General features: G+C 42.4%; 1 protein-coding gene and 1 long non-coding RNA gene across 4 annotated transcripts; one reads left to right on the top strand and one right to left on the bottom strand.

Annotated features, from left to right (window-relative positions):
• Positions 1–42: 42 nt before the first annotated feature.
• Positions 43–1,802, top strand: LOC103382469 (uncharacterized). Its single transcript, XR_521931.3, has 3 exons — positions 43–236; positions 329–418; positions 517–1,802. It is a non-coding gene; the product is annotated as an uncharacterized LOC103382469 (long non-coding RNA).
• alms1 (ALMS1 centrosome and basal body associated protein) lies at positions 1,801–17,382 on the bottom strand. Of its 3 annotated transcripts, none has more exons than XM_008315271.3 (18): positions 17,255–17,382; positions 16,551–16,728; positions 15,685–15,802; positions 13,784–15,605; positions 13,468–13,627; positions 12,221–13,291; positions 11,548–11,663; positions 10,056–11,019; positions 9,214–9,336; positions 7,354–7,509; positions 6,137–6,969; positions 5,792–5,900; positions 5,012–5,221; positions 4,642–4,934; positions 4,007–4,205; positions 3,280–3,337; positions 2,178–2,277; positions 1,801–2,048 (listed from the first exon to the last, which is right to left on the bottom strand). In XM_008315271.3, exons 1-18 carry the CDS (start codon positions 17,267–17,269, stop codon positions 2,004–2,006), a joined length of 6,570 nt encoding a protein of 2,189 aa, XP_008313493.1. In that variant the 5' UTR covers positions 17,270–17,382; the 3' UTR covers positions 1,801–2,003. The 3 variants fall into 3 exon arrangements, with proteins under 3 accessions (XP_008313493.1, XP_016890113.1, XP_016890110.1); XM_017034624.2 differs by having other exon boundaries at positions 5,012–5,218; XM_017034621.2 differs by having other exon boundaries at positions 9,214–9,333.
• Positions 17,383–17,716: the final 334 nt, after the last annotated feature.

The following is a 17,716-nucleotide window of genomic DNA, read 5'->3' as shown; positions in this document are numbered from 1 at the left end:
TTTTTTTTTTAGATTTGTTCGGGGAATTGTTGGTAAAGCATTTTACAAGACTCAAACAAATATCGACCAAGTGACCTCCTAAATAAGGAACACTAAATGTGAAAATGACTTGAGGATTAAATAAATCTAGTACTCACAGCTACTGATTTCTTTGTACTGCAGTGACACCTGGTGCTCAGCTGCTGGAACAAACTGCCAGACTGCAGTCTCTGAGAGAAACCCTGGACCGACTGAAGGTGACTGAAACACACTGACATTAGACACAATCAGACACAAATATAAAGACAACATGAAAGCCTGAAAAACGTTTTTCTTCTTCTTCTTTCAGGATGAAGTGTCTGAACACGTCGTTACCCAACATCCCGGAGCTCGGGTCTCCACAGACTTTGCTACGTTTCCATCCACGTCATTTGTGAAGGTACAGCCCAGTGGTCGTCTCTGAGTTACTGTATAATCTGATCTATTGTCTGTTTTAGTTCTCTCAGTCAATCTCCTCTGTTTTTTGTGTGCATTCAGGTGAAGGAGGAGAAGCAGGGGGACACGGTTCTGGTGGGTCGGGTCATGGTTCCGTGTGCACGTGGTCAGGAGCAGGTCCATCGTCTGGTTCTGTCCCAGTCTCAGCTGCACAGAGTTCACTCTCTGCTACAAACATAGTCGTTCGCTGCTGTCGCTACTGTCATCGCTGTCATCCGCTTCCCCATCTCTGCATCAGTGCTAGCACCGGAGCATTACAGCCGGCAACAAACGTCGATGAGGTCAGAGGTCAAACATTACACATTACACTGTCTTTTCAGTCGCACTTGTCAGAGTTTGGGCCGTGGTCAGAGAGTGTTCTGTGTTCTGTGGGTCAGTCTGCTGCTGAATAATCTCACATATTTTGGCTGTAATTTTAACTTATCAAAATTAGATGGTTACTATTTGATGAATTATTCAAAAATTATTGGTTTTACTATTTAAATGTGTGAATTGTGGATTGCGGAGAAAATTATGAAAAAACCATAGTCATAGCTGTAAAAATCATCGGAGTCATTTTGAGGTCTGACTGCTGCTGGTGTGTTTATGGTCACAGATGATGACAGTGCAGGTTCTTAACTCCTGCTCTGTTCTACTGAAAACCCCATTCTATAAGCTGCTGAGTATTTATTAATTATTGAATAATCTGTTGTCCAAGTGTTGAAACTGCTGTGTGGTTCATACCAGACACCAACACTGGAGGTCGCTAAACTTACACAAAACTTAATCAAGGGAACTATTTAAAGTAAAAAGTAAAGATTGATGATTTAGTGTTGTGCACATTTGTTTGAGCAGCAGGAAAAAATAAATCCTGTTTAAATGTTTAACTTTATTCAGGGCTTAGTTTCCTCAAAACTGTAATAATCTGAGATTTATGTTATTTTAAACACCATCTCAGCTGCACTTTAGTCAGATAGTTATTTATTATTTATTACATTGTGTGTTTAAAGTGCTGAGTTTAGATTGTGACTCTGGTGTTATTGATGAAAACTGGATTTTGTTACAGCCTTAAATCAGTGTCTGTTCACATGAAGCTTTAGGTTGATCTGAACTCGGATGCATGTTTTTGGCTGTAGGTTTAAGACTTAGTTAAATATAAAGTTTCAAACTGTTGAAACTGGATGGATGTGCGGTGGGAACGTAACCACAGCTTCAGCAAGAGAACTAAACTGTTGTCATTTCTCCTAAGAGCTGAAGATTATTCTGTCTGAACTGTTTCCTCCTGACACTTCCTGTTCCTGCTCGAGTAATACCCAACAATTAACACAATAAAGACAGTTCAAACTCTTGATCCTGTTGTGATTTATTTAAAAAACAATGTATTTTCAATAGAAACGTGTTTTATTCTTACATTGTGGCTCAGTTTGAAAAACGCATCTAAAGCTATTTTAAAAACAGAAACATGGTCTCCAGTAATAAATAAAATATTCAGCTAGTTTACAATGTAAAAAAGTATAACCGTTAGTTTCATCTATAGTCAGAGTGATTGGTCACTGCCAGGCTGCTCGTCGGCCCAGGACGAGATTGGTGATTCTCTGGAAAAATGGAATTGGAAAAAAATAAAAAATCTTATTTAATTGCCATTAAAAACAGGAACAGTGAAGCTCACTGCTGTTGTTGTAGTGTTTGTGAGGATTGTTCAACAACCTCTGTCGTGTTCGTACCTTGTTGTACAGTTGTACGTTGAGACGATTGGTTCTGTACTCTGCTTTCCTTCGTTCCTCTTCTCTCTTCCTCTGAACCTCAGGAAGGTTCTCGTAGATTCTGGAAGGGAAACAGGTTTGAGACCAAATGTCTGAAAATCAAACATTTCTTCAGTTCCTTTGACCACCGGGCAATTAAACTGTTTATCTCTTCACTGGGTGGGAGGAGGGAGAACAAACGACTGGTGGATAAGGGAGTAAGTGCAACAACCACAATCTCCATTTACATGATTCTATTTCAATATACCGTTGTACTTCTATTTTATATTCCAAGTATATGTATATATATATACATATATATACAGTATGTATATATATATACATATATATACATATATATACATATATACACACATATATATATATACACACATATATAATCAACATACTGTGTATAAATATATTACTAATATCTATCCTATATAATATTATATATGTATAGTAACTCCTAGTAATAATGGTTGTATAAATCTGGTCAAATTACACCCCATACACTAATATATCTGCTGGAACTGCCTCTATTAGATAAGTGTTTATCTTATTTAATTACCCAACTATTTATGCTGTCCATATATTTAAACTAGTTACCATAGAGATATTGTGGTATACTATATATATATGTATGTTTATACATATGTATATATATGTATATATGTATGTGTCTGCATATATACTGTATATACATACATCATAGTAATTTAATTTAGAATAGAAATGGTATAATTAAAATATAACTAATAATAATTGAGATTGCAATCAACAACACCACACGGCGACAGTAATTACCTACTAATCTACTAACACTAATCTATCTACTTCTAGTAATCTACTAATCAACATCCACTGTTCAGGTTTTCCATATTCATTGACAGTGTGCTGCTACTCATGTCTGTATTTGACTGTATTTTACCTGTTCGTGTGTTTTTACTGCTGTACTGGAGCCTACATTTCCCAAAGGGAACTCCCGAGGAATTATAAAGTGCTAGAGATCATTCCTACAGATAACTGTCAAAAACTGTGTTGAAATAAAATGTAGTTCTTTTTGAAGAGAGCTCTTACTCACAGTTTGGATCTCTGGATCATCTCCTTCCAAGGTACAGCTCTGCGGAGCTGAACAGAACCTGAAGAGAAAGAGGTTTGTTTAAAACTGAACGGAAAACAATCAAATTGATGAATACGTAAAATGATGTTACATTTGAAGACAATTAATTAAATAGTTGCTTCAAATGTTTTCCTACTTTAAGTCAGTGGTTTTCAATTTGATTTCTGTCATGCCCCTCCCTTGGGGACAGAAATGCTTTCACGCCCCCCCCCCACCTGACCCACACCCCCACAAATTGAAATACTTGATAACCTGTATTTTTATCTGTACAAACCACTGTATGAGTTGCTGCCACCTAGTGACTGGAGACCTGGTATTGTTCAAGAATTACAGCAGTGGTACAGTTATGTCGACCGTGCCATGTTCCATTGGAAGACCCCTACACTCCCCAGCACCTCACTGTACACCCCTCCCCTTTACCCCCCAAGGGAGGCCCCGCCCCACTATTCCAAGTAGTACTGCTTTTAGTAGATGTAAAACGGAGCAGAAACCAAGCTTCCACACTGACGTTTGTCTGAGCAGATTCTCCTACGCTCTGGTCCACGTGACAATATTACCACCTGTTTTTAAATTGCCTTAAATGTGTTATTTAATGTGAAACTGTCTCAGTGTCCTGAGAGACTGAGTGACCGGTGTTTGGACCAGGACTACCTCTACTTCCGGTATCTTTAGTTGAGTTCAGACTCACCTGCAGGTTTCGGTGCTCTCCCCTCTCCTCCTCCTCCTCCTCCTCTTGTCCCTCGTCCTCCTCCAGTCTGGTAGAAGAACTGCTCCTTCTCTCTGGTGAGGAAAGCCTGCAGCCTCCTCTCCTTCGCCTGCAGAGCCAGACACTTCAGTCTCTCCGTAGATCTGAAGATGAACTCTGGGCGACGCAGCTGCAGCGCCTCCTGCAGGACGGATGAGGCCTCAGCAGGGACATTTTGTCAAAGGTTAAGACTGACTCTGAATTTTCCCCTGGTTCAGGCTTTGAGGTTCACTGATTAATGTGAGAACGATAAACCAGAAAAAACCTTAAGCTGAGACTTGAGCTGGTTTTTAAGAAACAAGCTTTTCCTAAAAGTATGTTTCAACCTGAAAATTCAGCTGTTTCAGTTTGAGAGACATTTTATCACAGCATACCATGATATGATCTACCATCCTCCTAATGCATTTGATGGTGGGCTGTCATAGATCTCAATAAAAGACTGCTGCTTTAAAGCTCCATAAAATAATTGTTGGTGTGAATGAGTTCATGTGTTAATGTAATAATAATAATAATAAAGATAATGATGATAACCCTCAGCCTCAGCCTTATTAAAAAAGACTAAACTGTTACAAACTGACCTGCAGAGAGACTGGTACCAGACCAGATGACGTTCTTTTGGTTCTAAAACCAGAATGAGGTTCATAGCGACCCATGGTGGTCGACTGCTGGTTCCTCCCCTCGTGAATTTGTCTCTGTTTGAGTGGTTCTCTCCACTCGTGACTTCTACTGTGAGGAAAGAACATGGCAGAGCTCACTCTCCTCATCCACTCCTCCTCCTTCCTCTCATCCAACACCACCTCCTGTGGCCGTTGCTGGTTCTCCTTCTTGGCCTCTGACCCCAGCTCGTGGGCAGAGATGAACCAGGAAACAGCTGGGACAGAAAAGACGTTCTTCCGTCAACACAACACTCAGTTTCACATCCGTCTCAGGTGAATGATAATATCAGACCTGCAGGGTAGAACTTTGACGGACTCCTCTTGCTTTTCCTGTGTTTGTAACTCCGGCCTCCTCCTCCTGCTCCTCCTCCTCTTCTGTCCCCTCTGGATGATGAAGACAAACTCTGGCTGGAGGCTCTGCTCTCATGAGGAGAAGGAAATGTAGTTCCAACATCTCTGGTGTGGCGTCGAGTCCCATTACGGACGATCTCCAGGTCGCCTGCTGAAAACAAAATATAAAAATATATAAATGGATTTTTTAACTGATTTTCCTTCTGTTTCTTAACCCTCATCAGGGACATGAGGACTGGGTCAGACCTTGGCCAGTTCTCCAGTCCATTAAAAGGACAAACAAACCATTCTCAATCACAGGGGTCTCCAACCTTTTTAAAACTATGGGCGACTTGATACAGACTTCCTGAATAATGTCATAATAATAAAAAAAAACAGTGCTGCTCTGTCAAGTTCTAGGACAAACAGTACCGGACACTCTTCTTACATCACACACTTGAACATCATTGCAAGTGGAACTGATTCAACAGCTGCAGCAACATAATTAATTACAATTTGTGACCCTCTTGTTCAATAGTTTTACCATAGTTTTACCAAGAACTCCACACACACAGCAGTGACCACCAGAGCTCAAACCTTTGACCTTCTGGCTGTAAGGCATAAATACTGCCCACTCTTTCACTGTGTTTTAGTGACATATGAAGCTATTTATTTATCGTAGCTACACAGTTATTTAAAGATAAATATTGGCAATACTGACTCATTTCCCTCCCAGACTCACCCGTCTGGATTCCTCTGCTGACCACTCTCACTGCTCTCTTGGCCGTCAGACTCTTGGTGGGACCGGGGTGTGGAGGCCGGTCGTAAGTGCTGACTGAATCAGCAACAACCTGAAAAAATAAAAAGTCAAATCATGATGATGTTTAGAACTGTGCAGCAGTCTGTTCGGAGCACTTCTGCTGGGACGGTTCTCATCCATGATGCATCAAGTCAGAACAACAATCTCTAAAATGTCGTCATCAATAATCTTTTCTTTTTTAAAATATTTCTACATCATTTTTACAAACTGATTTCTCAGACAGGATCAATAAAAACAATGCTATAAATAAATAAAGTGAGTACAAACCGAGGACTCGTCAGCTCTGGTCGTCTCTGACGCCGCGACATCCACCCTGTGGCTCCCTCTCCTCTGCTCCCTGCCATCCTTCTGCCTGTTGATGGCGCTGTAGAGTCTGCTGAGACTGAAACTGCTCTTCAGCTGCTCATCTCTGTGGGAACTGGATCTTTGCTGCGGTCGAGTGAAGTCAAAGGCGGACAATGACGTGGACCTGTTGGACAACGTCTCAGACTTGTCACCGCCTTCAGAAGAGAGGTGCAGACTCCTGGAGGAGCTGTGGGACAGGGTGGAGGTGCAGGAGGCTCCTGGCTCCTCCTCTATGGGTTCAGGTCGGGACAGAGAGGGTTTGTCCTTGGACGTCTCCCGTCCTTCCGTCGTCTTCTGGACTCCTCTGCGCTCCCTGCTCTCAGGTATTTGTTGGTCTCCTCTCCTGGGAGCTCCTCCTCTCTCTTGTGTCATCTGTTCTAAGGAGTCAGCTTCATGACCTCGCTCCGGCGTGTTTCTCCTCTGTCTATCAATGAGGTGAGACAGACGCTCCAGTCGGACCAGCAGGGACGAGTCCCTGGTTTTGTCTGGTTGACAAACATCTATGACCCACTGGTCACAGAACCTCTGCCACAATCGGTCCAGGTCGGTCAGGACCGGTTCAACAACGTCAGGGTGTGTCTCCTGCTGGACATCAGTGTTCTGGAGGACGGAGCTCTGTCCTGTGTAATGAAAGATGCTGTTTGAGTCCAGCTCAGCATGAAGAGGCAGGAACGTCTCAGGGCTCCTGTGTGGTCCACAACAGCCACTGGTTCCCTCATCTATTCTCCACGACTCATGGTTAGTTGATGAGGACACTGTGGTTAAAGACACACGTTCATATCAGTTTTATATAAGGGGGGGCAAAGTAACAAATAGTAAATATAATATAAATACTACGACCACAACTGTATGTATAACAATATCAATTACTATTATTATAATGACAATAGGGGAGATACAGTTCTAGAGAAATGTAAAAAAGTACAGCAGTCCTACAGTTAGGACAGGTACTGGTAGGTAAACCTGAGTAGATTATTAATATTCTGGTCCTGATGATGACCTGGCTGGACATTAAAGTTTTAGATACAGACGCCTCCACTGTTTAGTGTTTAAACTAATGGATTGTTTAAGAGTTAATCAAATGATTCACAGTAATCTTGTGTTTTATTTTACTGTGTGTGTGTGTGTGTAAATCCAACCTGTGCCTCTGCTCTCCCTCATTGTGTAGTTCTCCATCTTCAACCTCTTGCTGTAGATCCCCTCTGTGTGTCTGATAGTGACACCACGGTCCAGCCCTGGGTCCTGGTGTCCAAGGACGTCACTGCTGAAGTTTGGTGGCACAGCATCATCTGAGCCTTTTGGGGGAGAAAAGTGTTAAATTAAGGTTTTATTTTTATGTTTTATAAGAAAAATTCCATAATTTTCAGTCAAAGTTTAACCAAAGCCGTTGGACGACTCTCGGAGCCTGCAGCCTGCAGCCGCTGCCTTTGTCTCTGCAACATGAATAATTGATGCCCCGCCTGGTCTGTGTAACAATAGAGCAGCTGGGACTCACTCAGGCACGGGAGAAATGAGAGACGACCACGGCTCCAGCTAACGCTCCAACAATCTGGACTCATTACTTCAGCTTTTCAATTTTATTTATTTTTTTAATTTCTTTGGCCCAAGATTACTTTTAAGACGTCTCTTTTTCATCAGTGAAGGAGGTAAAGGGTAAAGCAATAATAAATCATGACAATGAAGGCAGCCCAACTTCACTGCAGATAAAAATGATGGTTACCATGGTAAATCTGTGGTGAGGGTGGGGAGTAGGTGGAGGAGAACCTGGAGAGGTGGAGGTTTACTTTAGAGCGAGGAACGAAGGTCGGCAGGAGAAAGACAGAAAACGTGTAAATAAGAGTGAGGCGAGTGGAAGGATAAAGGTGCAGGAGTAAAGGTGATGACGGTGGACGAGTTTAAGTAGAGAGTAATGGAGAGTACACAAAGAAGTGGAGAAATACTGGATATAATACACTTTACTTCACACTGGTCTAGACTCAACACTTGGACCACCTCCAAACAGAAAACATTCGGGACAAATAGCAGGTTTGTGTGGGACAATGAGGGACAGCCGCAATCATTTAAAGCCAACCCCCCCTTTTTTTACCAAGTAACAAATCTCACCTTTTACCTCCATAAAACAAACAAAAACTCTATAGTACCCAAGACATAACCTAAACATTTAGTAATGTAACATATTTATTGATTATTATTATCTTAATTCTTCCACATTTAGCAGATAAGGCACAAAGAAATATGACCTGATGTAAAATTAAACTATTTCAGTGTAAATAGTTCTCTGTAAAACCAACAACATCTGTGGATTATATCGCCACCTGTGACCAAAAGATGGAAATAAAAAATACTTTGCCACCAAAGAGATTTTGCATCATAGCCTTTGTCAGCACTATAACTTGCACGTTTCTGAAAAGCATGAACTACATGGTAAACACTGGGAACTTCTGCTGCACTCATTTTATCCAACCCAGTGTCATGTGGTTTGCAGAAAAAATACTGCACACTTTTGGCTGTTTGTTGTTGTGTACTTCCTGTGTGAGATTCACATGCATCGTGTCGTTTCCCATTTGATTCACCACCATGCCCGACAGAAAAGCCGTATTTTCACAAAATGCAGAATGCTGCTTCAGAGTCTTCTTTTGTTCGGCACAGTAAACATGGCGCCTTCACAGTATCAAAACAACTTCGCGCAATACAATTTCAGACGCTAAAGTGTGTGTGAATAAAGCGAGTCAGCTGTTTGACTGACTCAGCCTGTCAGCTACCACATTATCCAAAAAGTGACCTATCATTGCTATGGACTGCACTGATAGACTTCCATCAAATAGTTTAATATCAATTAAATAATGTCAAATGAATAAGTGGGACATAATCTACAATTTGCGTGAAGCTGGACAGAGGCTAAAATTGCTGTCCAATACAACGTAAAGCGAGACAGGTGGTCACTCTACTCAACACTCTTGAGCAAACAGCAGTGGTCTGCTGCTGCGTAGTGAACGTACCTGGGTGGGTGCTCTCCAGGGTGGTGTCAGATTTGTCGACGGAGGACACGTCGGCTTCTAATTGAGGGACGTAGAAAAACTCCTTGCTGCCGTGAGGTTTGTAAGGCAACAGGACAGGAACTGCTGGAGGCAGAGGAGACACAGAGATGTCTTTAAGAACCAAAGACACAGAAACAACAAGATCTCTGTAATTATTTTGACAGGATCTTCATTCATTACTAAACCGAGGTGGACAAAACAGTTATACCGCTAAAAACAGGTGGACAAAACAGTTATACCGCTAAAACATTCAGAGTTTCTTTCAACTAAATTACTTCAGTTTATTAAAGCAGCATTTCTTCTGCTCTAATAATTACCTGCTCTTCCTTTTACAACCCCTTCTTTTTTGTTAGAGAATTGAAAACATAATGTTTCCATCTATCTTCCAGTTTAAATCTGTATCCTCATCTTTGCTTTGTCTAACAGAGCGCAAAAACATATATTCCTGCTACGAGGCTGACAGTCGTGGTCAGAAAACTACAATGGTATTTTAAAGCTGGTGTATCTTTTTGTTAATAACTTGCTTTTTTTACAAACACACCAGACTGTCTGAAATACTTATACTATCATCCAGCAGAGGGGGCTCTAAGCCCTAATTAAACTTAGGTCCTTTGATAATCAGTAAAGAAAGGTTTAAAACAAACAACAAAATCTGTGACTCTTCAGTTCTAAAAAAAGAACCAAGAACATTTAGTTTTTCCATTTCATTGTCTATATTGATTTATTTACCTGCTAATCAGCTCACCCACAAACTAAACTGTCTCTTAGGCCTTTGAAACAAAGCTACAGCGTAACCATCCTACCTGCAGTTCCAGAAGAATTGTCAGGAGATCGCTGTGACGTTAAGGCTGGTTTGGTGGTGGAGGTGAACCTTCCCTGAGGTGCAGCACTGCTGAACACAGTGGAGCTTTCAGCTCCTTCAAGGCCTGGTGCTCTGTGTGGACCTCTGATCTCACTCCACTCTGGTGGACTGGTCAGACCCACATCTTCATCTGGACTGCTGGCTGTTAGTGGAGAGCGTCTTGGAGAAACAAACTCTCTGTGAGGATGCCTGGAACCAGCTGTGGTGTGACTGGAGGGGACATCTGTGGTCAGGCCTTGATCAGCAGCTTTAGGAGACAGAGTGACGTGGACATGTGAGACGTGACGTGTCCCCCTAAAGGACAGGGACATCTCTTCAGCTCTGTTAGGAGCAGAAATCAGGCTTTCATTGATGGTGAACTGGTCATCTGGCAGATAGGAGCGCAGGTGTTCATCCTCCCTGTTTGAACACTGCAGGGAAGGAGAAGATTCTTTATCCAGACCGCCAACAGCTTCTCTCCTCTTCTGACTTCCTGTCGTTGACTCTCTGGTTGTCATATCTTCACTTTGAGCGTTGTTTCTTTGACCTTTAGTATTTTCCAGTGGTCCTGTGGAGAGGTCGTTTGGGTGAAGCGGCTCAGGTGACGGGCTGAGGGGAGGCGCAGGTGAAGTTGAGGGAGAGGGGGAGGCAGAACGCCGGCAGGTGGAGATAGAAATGGATGTGGGAGCCCCTGTGTTTGATCGCGTGATATTCACACCTTCTCTGGCAGCAATCCTTCGTACCTGTGCTTCTAAAGACTCTGAGCGTTGGAGTTTGTGAACGTCAGGTTCAGTCTGGTTTGTTCTGGTCGATTTCACAGGTTGAGACCGCTGCCTCTTCAAGCTACTGTGGAGAGTGTGAGGTGGAGAACGGTCACTGGGAATACTGGAGGGAGCACTGGTCTCTGTGTCTGTGCTCAGCTGGCCCTGGGAAGAAAACAAAACAAAACCAAAATCAAAACAAAGTGAGACTACAGTTCATTCAGAATTAAAAACCAGAAATATATGCCATCACTTCAACCAAACAGTTTGTTCAGAGGTCAGGAAACAAACACAGCAGTTAATGTAGTTTCACGTTTCAAACTTCACAAACACACGCACACTCTAACACAGAGGTGGGCAATTAGGTCCACAAAGGGCCGCGGTGGCTGCAGGTTTTTGTTCCAACCAAGCAGCAGCACACCTGTCTTGACTTATTTAATCAACTGCCATGAGTCTTCAGACAGCTGATTGGTCAGTCAGTGTGTTCTGGACAGGTTGGAAGAAAAACCTGCCGCCACAGCGGCCCTCTGTGCCCAGGTCTGCTCTAACACCTCAGTTACCTCCACACTGAGACCTGCACTGTGGAAACAACACAGATCCAAATGACAAAAAGAACACATTGAGATTATTCAAAAAAAGAAATGGAACCGTTCACAGATGTAGTGATGAAACGGTCACACTTGTTTCTATTACCATGGTTGGATATTTCAGCAGCAATTCTCTCTTCAACTCTTCAATTCTTCTCTTATCTTCTACATCCAACTCCTGGAGTTCACTCTGTTGTCCTGGAAGTTTGGGTTTCATCCAGTCTGCAACATCACAGTAGACTTTAATAAACCATGTAGTTGACTCCTGTCAGTCAACAAGTACTTCAGGATGTTGACTCCATTAATAAAATTTGTCAACTTGTCAATATCTGTCACCTGTCCTACGACTTAATAATAGATATTTATATTTACCAGGACACAAAGTAACACAAGCTACATCAAACTTGTACACTTGTTGTGCTAATGTATACTGTGACTACGAGTGTTGTGAGCATTACTTCCAACCTGAATGATATTTTAAAATATAAAGTAATGACAACAACCACTGTTAAATCCATAATCATTTAACTATAAAATGTAAAACTGGTGACATCAGTTTTGTTTTGCTGACTTCAACAGTCAATGAGCCTTGTAGGTGTTAAACTTAAGGACCTTATGAGTCGTTGATACCATTATTGATAAACTGATTGCCACCCAGCAAGTTCAGACACTTTATGATGTTGATTATTAAGTGTACAGTCACAGTAGCAGGGAGACTGTTATCGTGTGTATAACAATTAAAATACAATCAGAACCTGGCCGTCTCTGAAGGCTCCTACCTCTGACTTTGCTCTCATCTTGATCAATGGTGCTGGGTGTGCTGGACATCAGGGTGGAGGGAGACTCTCTTTGGAGTAACCTGACCACTCTGACAGCCAATGAGCTGCCGCTGCTGGAGTCACTTATTCCTCCCTGATCCATGTCTTCAGGTTGGGGAACCGAAGAACTACTCTGTGCAGTAATCTCTTCTTCTGCTGGACCAGCATCCATCTCTGCAGGTGTGGAGGGCAGCTGCTGCAGCTGAGACTGGCCGACCTGTGGCTGTGTTGCGACCGTGTTGTCAGGAGGGGCAGCACTGCAGCCCTCAGGCTCTGCCCGACAGGCTGGTTTGGGGGGCACCAGAGGTGAGTGTGCTGTAGATGCAAGGGTCAGTGATGGTGTGGAGGGAAAATAAGGCTGCAGTGATGAAGTCGTGCTTTCTCGACCGACAGAACTTTGCCTTGGTTTCTCTGACATCAGCATGGAATCAGACGAGGACCTAGCCCACAGCAGGGAGGACTGACGTGTGGGGTCTTCTGCAGCAGAGGAGGAGGAGAAAGTGGAATCCTGGAATCTACTGCTTTTGGTCTTCAACGGCAGGAAAATGTCTTCTTTAGAGGCTGAGGAAGCTATAGACGACCCAGCAGACACCTCGTTGTCCGTCTGAGAATCTGAGAGTAGTTTTTGGAATTTTAAAAATGTCTTAGCGCTCACAACAGAGTCTGAAGCACTTTTTACCAAGCTACGGCTCATTTGCAGCGGCGACTCAAAGTCTGACTCCTCTGATCTGGTCAGAGGAGCTAGTGAGTGGTCGGCGTCAGAGCCTTCATCCAATTGGACAACATTCTGGTTGCTGATTACACTGCTGTTAACCTGTTGGCTAGGTAGCAAAATGTCAGAGTGGGAGTCTGCACAGGTGGCTGCAGCTCTGCAATCACTGTGAAAAGCTTCTCTAACTGTGGAAGGAGAAGTTCTCCGGTCTAAATTGGATACAGCTGGACCCAGACTGTCCAGGCTAATGGGTATGGAAATGCTTGAGCCCACAGACAGAATACTAGACCTGGAAAACTCTCCTTTATGGGGGCTGTCACCTGTAAAAACATGTTTCACATGAGGTTAGTGTGGCATTGGACAAGAATGGAACTTTACTACAGGAATATTTTCACTAGTTTCTTATGAAGCAGACAGAACACGTGTGACTTTTTAAAATCTAAAATGAAGTGGGATGAGTAGTAATGTGTTGAATTTAAGTGTTGAGAATGCTTACCTTCTGAAGGTTGGGTGCTTTTGGTTGGGGTTCCAATAGATCCTTTAATCGTACAGAAATCAGTGGGAGAAAACTCTGGTTCTCGGATCGGCCCTCTAGGCACAAAAGGAGTCAGGATTGTTGAGGGAGACTGGTCAATACCCAGGTTGTGGAGATACAACTGCAGAAAACAGACATTACACATTAAGGTTTATACATAAGTAGAATAAATCCATGCTGAATAAAACATACAGTTTCATTTTATGAACAAAACAATCACAATTGGACAGTCTAAGGCCGATTCCCTGTGTTTTTATTTTCACTTTCAATTAATTACCGGGATTCGCTCTTCAATGTTGAGTTCCTGAGGTCCGGTCAGAGCGGGTGTTGTTGACGACTGTTTGATGGTCCAGTAGGGAGCATAGTTATCAACCTCTAGGCTGGTGACAGAAGATGCTCCAATGGACGCACCTAACTTCACTCCACTCTTGTAACTGTCCTGTGAACTTGAAAGTGCCAGCTCTCTATCAAGAGAGATGTCACTGAAGAGACCGAGGCTCAGTGGAGCTGAGGGCTTAGTTGAAACATTTGTCCTCCGACTGTCATCGTCCTCAACCTGAGCTTCTTCTCTTTCCTTCTGGGCTGACATGACGACCGTGCTGAGAGAGGAGTGGGACTGAGACCTACCAAAGGGAGGGGTGGTGGGTCTAACTGCAGAGCCGCTGTTGTCTTGGTCACTGGGTGCACCTCCAACTGCCTCTGTTCTCTTTGAACAGCAAGATCCTGAAGGGACTTCAGAAGAGCTCTGTGTCATATTCTGGTTGGCAGGGCTGGAACCAGGAGCATTCTGTAAAGTTTTTACTTTTTCAGTCAGTAAATGATTCAGGGTCTCAGAGACTGTGTCGTAGGCTTTCTTTTTAGGAGAGATTTCAGAAAGTCCTTGCAATGCTAGACTATCAAACAGAGAGGTTTTACTGGAACTCTGATTGGTCCTCCATGCATCTACTTTCTGAATGTAGTTAAAACTAGGAAGAGACTGGACTTTTGACGAGTCCTCGTGGTTCTGACTTTCCGCCTCAATGTCATTAGGTTCAGAAATAGCATCCTGTGGCGAAATCCCAGTTTTGCACTGATGGGAGTTTTCTTTATCATATTCGATGGCAGAAGGTTTGCCCAAAACAGCCATGACATTGGATTTGGGTTTGTTCAGAAAAATCCCTGGAGTGGATTGAGACTGTGGTAGGAAACCTAAATACGAGCCATCAATTCCTGTTCGGTTCCCTGACGACCAAAGGCTCTGCTCTCTATGAAGTCGCTCAACCCCACTTGAAAAAGGACCCGTTGATGACTTGTCAGTCAAATTTCTTTGGGAGACACTTTTCTTGACTACAGAGGTTTTTGTTGGATATGGAGTGAAACACAGATCAAGAGGAGGAGGACTACTTTTTTGTTGGTTCTGAGACTGAAATTCTTCACTTCTGTTCATCTCAGCCTCAGCCAACAGTTCTCTATGCAACTCTTCACTGCTGTTATCAGGCAAAGTGCTGCGAGAGCCTGTGGTGATGTTGAACACCTCAGATGACAGAGCTTTAGGTTGTTGAGCTTGGTGTGGCAGAGAAGCTTCACCAGCAGGACATTCTCTTCTAAACTGGCTGGGTTTACAAACTGTACTATGTGTAGACTGTGTCACAGAAGACGCTGTGTTTTTAACAGACATCTCAGAAGTAGAGGACACTGCACTACAACTGCTGCTGGGAACACCAACTTCTCTCTGTAGGAGCTCCAGCAAATGCTGGGCAGAAACATCCTTTCTTAGAAACAGAGTATCATCGTCTAAAGCCTCTACTTTAGGTTTTACTCCAGCAAACAGGACTTGAGGCTCAACTGGTGTCTTTGAGGTCTTCGGTGAACCACCATTATTGTCATCTCCTTGTCTGCCAGAGGTTATAAACAGTCTGGAGGGAACAATTTTCTCTTGTTTGTCAGATAAGCTGTGCCAGGACACAGTGTCACAGCAGCTGCTTGTTCCTCCCTCTGAAAGGACAGTCGTTTGGGCCAAAGGATGTTGAGACAGAGAGCCACAATCTGAGGCCTGAGAGGTGTGATCCTGGGCCGGAGAGGGAAATCTATCGGACGCCGTGGAAATGTCAGGGTATGCCCTTAAAAATAAGTCAATTGATAAGTAAACATCTAATTAGAAAAAGTGATTAAACTATTATCTTCAACAAGTGTTTTTACCGTAAAGGTGCAAAGTCATTGTCACTTTGCTGCAGTAAAGTAAAGTCAGTAAAGTGTTCCAGTTCTGTCTTTACAGGCAAAAGGAAAAGGGCTGGAGACAAGTTACTGTCCTGAAAACCTAGTGACAGAGAAAAAAAAATCTTCATTTTATCTTCAGGCATCATTACCAGCCAATATCAAAGTACTGAAAAGTATTAAAAATTACTGAATGAAGACCCCAATGGACATAGTAGTAATTAACTTTATATATATTTACTCTCTTTAAGGGGCTGCCTTTCATTGGTAACAGTGAGTGATCTGCCTCCTCTCCTGATACGATGCTTTCTGGACTGTGTCTTCTTTGTTTGTAACCCTGCTGTCCAATATCTCCACTCTCTTTCCTCTGCAGATACGCAAATCTTCTCAACACCTGACTGCATCACTCATCCCCCAACCTCTTCATTTCCTGTCCATCTTGGTCACTCTCATTTAAAATCAATGCATCTTCAACTCTGCCAGCTCAGTCTCCTCTCCTTTATACAGTGTTCCTCCAGAGAATCCTGCTGCTAGCTTCCATTTGACCTCATCTTTTCCCACTCCAATCTGTAGCTCAATCTTCATCAACTTTTTGTGCACTGTCCATAAATTTGTTGTGCTTGAATATATGTACTTAATCTCACTTGAGTTTTAATTTATAACTTGAGTGACAAATTAATTGCTGCAAACTTTGCAATTTGCTTCTACACCCATGTCCCACAGTGTCAATACACCCCACACTGTTCAAAATTAACAATTGTATGGTTAAAAAAATCCACCATGTAAATATTTATTTATTTTAATTAAGTACAATTTCAAAACTGAATAGATAAAAAAAGTATTTTACATACCCAACTCCACGGAGTGACTTGAATGTTGATGTGAATTATCTATTGAAACACTGAGCTGCTTCTGCTTCTGGCTGGCATCTTGAAGATTTAAAGAAGGCACCACTTGGTTTATGGACAATTGTTCAGTAGACTGACTCTCAATTTTATTTAGTGGAAAATCAGAAATGACCCCCCCTTTCTGTAAAAAACAAACAAACAACAAACAAATTAACAGCATTACTAAGTCTATTAAACGCTAGTTTGCTTTTTTAATGTTGGATTACATGACGCATACTGATACAAATAAAGACGAAAATAGTTGTTTAACATATCACTGCTAACCAACTTCCCAACTCTGGAGGATTTAAGGTATTCCGACGTTCTTTTGATAGTGGTAGTTAGCAAACATAGGGAAAAATATATGGCGAATTGACGTTTTGTCAAACCTGCAACCAGGGAGCCACCAGACACACATTGGGTCCATTTTACTAACGTGGAATTCTCTACTACAAAACTAAACTGTCGTAATTGTTGATAAGTTAACAAACGTGTTGTTTTTGACGTAAATACATTTCCCAAACAGTCTGGAAACGGAATTAGCAGCTAGCTAACCCCTCAAACCGCCAAACGCGCAGAACCACGGTTTCGACTTAGATAAGACGTATCATCAAAAAACTGGATAGTACACATAAAATCAGTCCCTGAGTAAAAATGTAGTAAGTCACCTGTGGAGTCTCCATGTTGATGTCGTTAGCCACAGTCCGCCACTATAGGCGCGCTAGCTACAACCTGTATCCAGGCAGCGTCTCCGGGACTTCTTGCTCGCGCGAGAAGACAAGATTTGAAATTTATTAACAAAGATCGCAAATGGCACAGATGAACCACCGTGTCACAAAAGTAAAACGAAACTTTTCAATCACGCTGTATTCCTCAAAGATCGTAAACAACAGTTACCAATCACTCTCCAACGTAAGTAAACATAGAAGAGTTTACGTTTTTTGTTGCCGACATAAAGTTTCAAAATGTAAATTTAAATGTTCCATAAGCAAATTATGTTTATGGTTTTCCTACAATATCCAATAAAAATAACAACTTTATTCGAGTTCATATATATTGCAAATCACAGAAATATGTATCTAGTCTAGTGTCCAATATCTCAACTCAAGGACTCAAGGTTCTTTATTGTC

Source organism: Cynoglossus semilaevis, chromosome 1, assembly GCF_000523025.1.
Source record: "Cynoglossus semilaevis isolate Cse_v1.0 chromosome 1, Cse_v1.0, whole genome shotgun sequence".
In the NCBI taxonomy this organism is placed as follows: domain Eukaryota; kingdom Metazoa; phylum Chordata; class Actinopteri; order Pleuronectiformes; family Cynoglossidae; genus Cynoglossus; species Cynoglossus semilaevis.
Note: the sequence above shows the minus strand (reverse complement) of the source record. Positions and strands in the feature narration are given on the sequence as shown.

What these genes read in the sequence shown, in the direction of transcription:
- alms1 (XM_008315271.3), bottom strand. An exon ending in AAGCACCCAACCTTCAGAAG is followed by an intron (nt 13,292 to 13,467) that starts GTAAGCATTCTC and finishes ATGTTTTTACAG; the next exon opens with GTGACAGCCCCCATAAAGGA. An exon ending in TGGTACCAGTCTCTCTGCAG is followed by an intron (nt 4,206 to 4,641) that starts GTCAGTTTGTAA and finishes TCCGTCCTGCAG; the next exon opens with GAGGCGCTGCAGCTGCGTCG.